This window comes from Lupinus angustifolius, unplaced genomic scaffold (assembly GCF_001865875.1).
Source record: "Lupinus angustifolius cultivar Tanjil unplaced genomic scaffold, LupAngTanjil_v1.0 Scaffold_10_15, whole genome shotgun sequence".
NCBI classification, from domain to species: domain Eukaryota; kingdom Viridiplantae; phylum Streptophyta; class Magnoliopsida; order Fabales; family Fabaceae; genus Lupinus; species Lupinus angustifolius.
This window is the reverse complement of record NW_017718328.1, coordinates 9291-17563: the sequence shown is the minus strand read 5'-3', so window position 1 is coordinate 17563 and position 8273 is coordinate 9291. Positions and strand designations below refer to the sequence as shown.

Genomic DNA, 8273 nt, shown 5'->3' with positions numbered 1-8273 from the left:
ACTATAATCAGTTGGTAAGTACACATTCATTTACTTAAATAATCATTCTTGCATTTTTCATATCTTATTTTCATCATTGTGTCCAAAACCAATAACAAAAATTAATTTATTTTGTGATATAAAAAAACATTCATGTCCTACATCTCTTAATACATTGAGAGCTACAACTCAACTTTATCGATAATACCTCACTCATTAATCACTTGAATCCCGCATGGATGTTAAACTAAACATCAACATAAATAAATAAGAAAGAAAAATAACATCCGTCTATCAATTTATTATATTTCCATGGATTATTTGATTTATTATTAATTGACCATTTGTAATTAATAGACAACACAATTCTTGTTTTAAGAATACCTATATATGATTAGGTAGGGAGTACATACATAGGAGAAGAGAAAAACATAAAAAAATATAATTCTAGTATTTACATTTAATAACAATTTGCTTAGAACAGTTACACAATCCAAGTATCTCAATTGACTTATACAGAAAAACCTTAGACTTGGCTAAGTTTTTTGTTTGGATATTTATATATCCTTAATGAGTAGTTTCAATTTCAAATTATTATTTTCCCAATCACATAAAGGACATGGAAAGCTGACCTGCAAAGATTATTAAAAAGTGAATCGTCACTAAAGGAATTTATTTAACTAAAGACGTTTATTTAGCTAAAATGTGTATATTTGACTTAATATTTTCATTGTTTGAATTTAGTTTATTCATCTATGTTATTGAAGTTCTATTTCTATTATTTAGCATACATATTTGTTTTGAGTTATACATATTTCTTATTAGTTATATTAGAATTAAAGAATAAATGATTATACATTTATATATATAATGAGCATTGCCTAAAATTAAAGAATGAGAAATAAACTATTGAAATTGTATTCATATTTGAATTAGTATTTCCCAAGGTTACAATTCTATTTTTGGTGGTTGATTTTACTTATAAGATATAGATAGAAAAATAAATCGTTATATTTTGTATTGCTCTATTTGAAGATGATGTCATAAGACTTTATAAAGTATTTAGGAACACATCATTATCATTTAATTAAAAAAATCATCAATTAATTTATAAGTCAATATTTTTTTATTCTAAAATAAGATTAATTTCAAAATACACGTTATTATTATTTAACTTTAAAATAACTACAAACAAACAAAATTTATAACAAATAGTAATAATAGAATCAAATCTAAACTTTAAACAAAACATATTCATAATGAGCATTGTCTAAAGTTAAGTAATACCTATTTGTTATTAGTTATACATATTTGTTATTCCTTATTTTAGAATTAAACAATAAATGAGTATAAATTTATATTTATAATGAGCATTGCCTAAAATTAAGAAATCAGAAATAACATTCGTTGAAATTGTATTCATATTTGGATTAATCATTTTTCCTAAGGTTATTATTCTTTTTTAGATATAAAACATCAAACCATTTCTTCACTGGATCCCCATGGTCGAGAATTCGATTACTGTGAACGATATTTGTTGGTAGGGGCACCCACGAACCTCGGAAGGGATTAGTTCCTTATCCAAAAAGGTAGGAATACCCTTAATAGTACCAAAAAACATTTTTAGCTAGAAATATAGGTGATCACTTTCATAAATAATTAAGGAAATTTTAAAATCAACAAACATGTATATTGAAAGTTAAAAATTATATTGGTTACAATTCTAAGGTCACCATTCTTTTTTTATAACTCTAATGTTATAAAATTATATTATTAAACGGTTATAATTTTAATATTAGAATGATTATACTTTAATGTTATAATATAACGCATAGCACTCTTATGTTATTATATAATGGTTGTATGTAATATTTCTTATTCAATATTATTGTAACCGTGAGCTCTACAAATTTGTTACACCTAGCATTAACTTTTCTTAATCAATATAATTATAATGTAATGATTGTACTTTAATATTATATAATATACATGAGCGATACATATTTCATAACATAGTGGAAATATTAAGCAAATTTGCACACCACATAAAATCTCACTTCTCAGATAAATTTAAATAATAACATGCCTTAAAGTGAATAATTTTTAGTCTTAGAAGATATGATTCTATTACACGGTATAGAATAGTTGTTATTTTTAAATTTAGTTAACATCTCCATCTAATTAATCCATAATATCTTTGTGTAAAAAACATTGAATTTACCCTATTTTAATAAAGTAATTAACCAGAAAAATGCAATAAAGTGCAAAAATAAAAAAAGAACTGGCATGACATCTATCATGTCCAAATGTACTACAAAATGGGAACTCAATAATGGAAATGAAGTAAACCTGAACATATCAAAAAATATAGCAGATTAGTAGTTACCTCAAACTAGTATAGTAAAGACCTCATTTTTAACAAAAATAATACAAAAGATGTAAACTGAGAACCTAGACAAAGTAATAAATGCCTCATTTTCAACAAAAATAATACAACAAATGTAATTGAAAACCCAGAGCAAATAGAAAATGACATATTTTTAACAAAAAAAAAAGGTTGAGAGAGTGAAGTAAGGAAAAATAAGTTAATATAAGATAATCATACCTTTGCAAGATAGATGAGTTTAGGATTAAACATGCAGAAGTTTAAATAGAGAGTGATAAAAAAATTCATTGTTACAAACATAAAGTTGAGAGAATGAGATAAGGAAAAATAAGTTAATATAAAAAAAATTGGAAAAAATCATACATTTGCAAGAGAGATGAGTCCGAGGTTAAACATCAAGAAGCTAGAGATAGACAATTAGAATAAAAGTTCATTGTGAAAAATATAAAGTTGAGAGAGTGAGACATGAAAAAATAAGTTAATAACAATATGTTGGAAATCATACCTTTACAATGGAAAAATGGAAAATGGTATGTTGCATACATTAATTTACATTATACAACACAATAAATAGAGTACAAGATGATGATTTAATTTGTAACTGAATCCTATAAACTAGGAGAGATTGTAGGCATTGATTTGAGTGGCAGTGTTTGAGATTAGCCTAGAGAATCTCTGCTTATTTGTTGCTCCAACAACTTTGAATTTGTGCAGATATTACATGCGTTATTATGGCATAATTATTGGGACATGATTCCCATGTTATCTATTACACCTCCTCAAGATTGGGTCACCATCGGTGACCGCAAGCTTGGAACGGAGAGGCAGAAATTGAGCTCTGGATAGAGGTTTGGTGAGAATATCAACACGTTGGTCCTTGGTTGATATATGTGAGACTTAAATTTTACCCATTTGAACAAGTTGTCTAACATAGTGGTATTCAAGTGAAATGTGCTTCATGCGTGAGTGAAATACTAGATTGGAGCAAAGATATGTGGCACCAATGTTATCACAGAATAGTGTAGGTGTTTTAGTATGAATGTCAAGTTCAACTAGTAGGTTCATTAACCACATGAGTTATGTAGCTGTAGTGGCAATAAAGCGATATTCAGCCTCTGTAGAGGAGTGTGCCACTGTTCTTTGTCTCTTGGACAACCATGAAACTGGATTGCCACCTACATAGATGATAAATGTAGAGGTTGGGATTCTATCATCAATATTGCCTCCCCAATCCCCATCACTATAAGCATGTAGAGATAGAGATGTTGGTTTCTTAAGTGTCAAGCCAAAGTTGAGTGCGAGCTTGAGATATCTCATGATTCGCTTAAGTTGTTGGATATGATTTTGGGTTGGTTGATGCATGAATTGAGACAGTTTGTTGATGGCAAAGCACAGACCAGGCCATGTGAGAGTTAAGTATTGCATGTCTCTTATAATGCTACGAAATGTCTTGGCATCTATATCTGCAGAACCATCCTACAACTTGAGCGGATTGGAGGTGCATAGAGGAGTGCTTGAAGGCTTGGCTCCAGACATGTTGAACTTGTCCAGAAGATCACAGATGTAGCCATGTGGAGTGAGGAGGAGACCTTCCTTTGAAGGAAAAAGTTCAATGTCAAAGAAGTAATGAGGAAAACCAAGATATTTAAGGGAGAAAGTGGAAGACAAGCCAGTCATAAATTGTTTGAGAAATACAACACTGTTACTAGTGAATAAGAGGTCATCAACATATACTAGAAGGATGGCTTGCACTCCATTATTGTTGTAGGTGAATAGGGTACTATCACTAAGACTTGTGTGGAAGCCAGAGTGGAGCATACAACTTTTGAGAGAGTCATGTCAAGCACGAGGTGCTTGCCTTAATCCATAGATTGGTTTCTTTAGTTTGCAAACATGAGTAGAAAACTCATTATGGACAAAACCTAGTGGTTGTTGCATGTAGACATCCTGAGCTAAAGTGCCTTGTAAGAATGCATTATTAACATCAAGTTGATGCATAGACCAGTCACGTCTAAGTGCAGTTGTTAGAACTACCTTGATTGCTTGAGGCTTGACTACTGGTGATAATTTTTATTTGAAGTCAATGCTAGGTGTTAGAGTAAATCCTTTGGCAACCAGTCTAGTCTTGTACCTGGAGATGCTACCATTGGGGTTTCTTTTTATTCTGAATAGCCATTTGCACCCAACTAGATTGTGAGTGACATCCCTTGGGACCAAAGACCATGTACCATTCTTAAGGCGTCAAATTCTTCTGAGTATGCTTGTCTCCAATGGATATTTTGAGAGCCTGAATTATAGTGGATGGTTCAAGATTTTAAGGATGGGTGTGTTTGGTTGTAGTCAGTATCCTCTTAGCTTTGAATATATTGTTTTGTGCCTTAGTGATCATGGGGTGATTTCTAGTAGGGTTGGTGGGTAATGATGTTTGGGATGGAGAGGAAGAGTTAGAGAGTGATAGTGGTTCTAAGGAGTGTGGTGGTAGTGAAGGGTTAGAGGATACTACATTGTCTATTGGTTATGGTGTAGGGACAGAGGGTTGCCTAGGGGAAGAGTTTGCTAAAGGTTGTGTAATTGTGGCTGGAATCAGTGTATGGAGAATAGTGTCTAGAATATGAGTAGTGGATGAGGTAGTGTGGTTGTGGAAAGTAGGATATGTGTAGGAGTTTTCAATGAATTTCACATGTCTGGATATATAGACATGATTGGATAAAGGTTCAAGACATACGTAAGCATGTTGAGAGTTAGAGTATCCAAGGAAAATGCAGGGTAATGATCTTTGGTGGAGTTTGTTCTAAATATATGGTCTTTTCCATGGGAAGCATAAGCAGCCATAAGAATGCAATCTGTTGTAATCATGTTCCTTATGAAATAAGATTTTGAAGGGTGACTGCATACCTATGGTTGGAGTTGGCATTCTGTTGATTAAGTATGTAGCTGTTTGAAAAGCATAGGACCAGAATTTTGCTGGTAATTTGGTATAGTGCAGTAATGCTCTACATGTTTCCACAATGTGCCTGTGCCTTCTTTTTGCTGTACCATTTACTTCAGGGGTATGAGAAGGAGAAGTTAAGTGAGTGATGCCATGAGTGGCTAGAAAAATTTTCATTTTGACAAATTCTCCTCCATTATCAGAAAACAAAGTAACAATTGGTAACTCAAAGAACTTTTCAACAATGGCCTTGAATTGAATAAAAATAGTGAAGACATCTGATTTATGTTTCATTGGATATAGTCATATATATTTTTGAATAATGATAAACAAAAATCAAATAATAAGAAAATCCATCTAGAGATCTAATAGGGGTTGGTCCCCAAACATTATAGTAAATGAGCTCCAATGGTTTATTGCTTTTAAGGTGATGATTAGAGAAGGGTAGCTTGTGATGGGAGTGTATGAGGTGTTTGGTTATTTTGGAGGAAGGGTGACCAAGTTTGTGATGCCATGTTGGACTGGATTGAAAAGTAGTTGTCAAAGCTTGAGGCGAAGGTTTGCTGATGGTTGATGGAATGTAATAAAGATCTTTCCTAAGAGGTCCTTGCATCAGAGGCAGACCTGACTTCAGATCCTTGACAATAAAAGAATCAGAAAAGAATTCAACATAATAATTGTTAGTGAGACATAGTTTGGAAACTGATAACATATTGGATTTAATATTAGGAACACATAAAACATTATTTAGGTAGAATGGTTGAGTGTTGGTAGGTATTTATGTTTTTCCAGTGCGAGATATTTTCAAACTTGTGCCATCACCAACCATTACTTGGTCTTGCCCTGAATAAGTGTTGGCCAACGTCATCTGCTGCAGGTCCTGTGTTACATGATGAGATGCTCCAGTATCTAGAATCCTACTTGATTTTCGCATAGTGGGCTGATGGTGTGCCATGTTCACTAAAGGTCTTAGTCTAGACTTCCTAGGATAACAATGAATTTTGTAGCATTTCTTAGCATTGTGACCAGGTCTCTCATAGTATTGACAAATCAATTTAGAATTTGTAGTAGGGGCTACTATTTGTTCATGTGGATGGGATCTATATTGTGGTTGGCCTCGATTGCTTAGGGATGCATTTGTTGTTGCAACCATGGAGTCAGAATTAGTGTTATGGCATAATTGGAGTTCAGCATAGCTGGTAGGTGTCTCCCTACTGTAGAGAGCAACAAAGATTTCCTTGTAGTCAGTACTCAGTCCATTTAGTGTGTGAATCACTAGATCGATGTTGTCAACGGGATGCATTATTTGATAGCCATGATGCGGACACGAGATCGACTTGCATACATAGTTTTGAGGATGTCCCAAGCTTGTTTGGTAGTTTTGACAGTGCCAAGGTGAGTGACGACAGTTGCAGCCACAGAGGAAACAATAGCATGCAAGATCAATTGATCATGACGAACCCAAAGGGTGAATGCAGGAGTGATAGTGATGGTGTGCAGATCCAATTGTTTTTCTGGACAAGGCATGCTACCATCAATGTAACCGAGGAGATCATATCATGTTTAAAGTGACATGAATTGAAGATGCCATGCAGAATAATTGTCACCATCTAGTTTGATGGACAATTGAGAGCCATCATTGAGTGCAATTAATTTTTCAATGAAGCTGGAAGGAGTGTTGAGTGGAATATAGTTGGTTCATGAGGTGGAGGAGCTCATTTTGAGAGAGCAGGTGTGTAGGATCAAAGAAAAAAAGTGCTATTAGGCTATGGCAGCTCTGATACCATATATAGTTTCTATATTGCCTACATTAATTTACATTATACATCAGAATAAATAGAGCACAAGATGGTGATTGAATTTGTAACTGAATCCTATAAACTATGAGAGATTGTAGGCAATGATTTGACTGAGAGTGATTGAGATTAGCCTAGAGAATCTCTGCTGATTTGTTGCACCAACAACTTTGACTTGGTGCAGATATTATATGCTTCTGTTATGGCATAATTGTTGGGACTTGATTCCCAAGTTATTTATCAATATAAGTGGTCATTGAATATAAATGAAAAAAAAAGATACCTACAACAGGGGAAACCTCAATAAAGGTTTCTTAAAAAAATTGAAAGCTATAAAAATGTCATATTTTTTTAAAAATAAAGATAAAATAGATGAAACACATTGACAAAATGATGAGTAATATGTTGACAGCAAAATGGTAATCATGCTTTGTTAAAAATGAAGGTAATCGTTTGTTAAAAATCTAAAAGAAATGAAGTGAAGCCAAAAACCAAATGAAGGGTTCCAGAGTGAGAAAAAAGATTGTGTGAGAAAAAAGAAATGAAGTTAAAACAATACGATTACCTTAAAGTAAAATGAAGATTGTGTGAGAAAAAAGATTGAGAGAAAAATTGAAATGAAGATTGAGAGAGAAGAGTTATGAAATGAAGATTAAAAGACAGAAAGTATAAGGGTTTGAACTGTCATCCAATTCAAAGTGAGAAGCCATGTGTTTTAATCAGAGCACAACACAACTTTGCCATTCACTTCACTTTGCTATGTGAAATTACTCTTTTAACCCTACCTTTTCAGTTTACCTTCTTTATGCCCAAACCCATTTCTGTAATATCAGTTGGTAGAGAGTAAAAAAGAAAATATTTTCTTGTATCTATTATCATACAATGACTAAAATGAAAGGCCTACATAAGACATATGTATTTTTTTTAGTAAAATAGTATATACACAATTATTTTAAATTTTAAAAACAAAAATATTATTATGTAAAAACAATTTTGTACTTGAAAAATGCAAAGTGTCAATCACAGGGTAAACCTACTTTACAGATTACACTAGTTTCTGATATGACAGAGTCAAAGGATGTCATTATAACCGACTTACGAAGTTTTGATGAAGACAATGTCTTACATGGAAGCTTGAAGACTTGGGCATCTCAACAACCAACATACCAAAGACTCAAGGCAT

At 32.6% G+C, this 8273-nt stretch overlaps 1 protein-coding gene across 1 annotated transcript; it reads right to left on the bottom strand.

Annotated features, from left to right (window-relative positions):
• Window positions 1-6072: 6072 nt before the first annotated feature.
• LOC109337753 lies at window positions 6073-6597 on the bottom strand. The gene has a single exon (XM_019574792.1). The coding sequence runs from the start codon at window positions 6595-6597 to the stop codon at window positions 6073-6075; it is 525 nt and encodes a 174-aa protein (XP_019430337.1).
• Window positions 6598-8273: the final 1676 nt, after the last annotated feature.

What these genes read in the sequence shown, in the direction of transcription:
- LOC109337753 (XM_019574792.1), bottom strand. Translation starts at nt 6,597, where the DNA reads ATGCATCCCGTTGACAACATCGATCTAGTGATTCACACACTAAATGGA.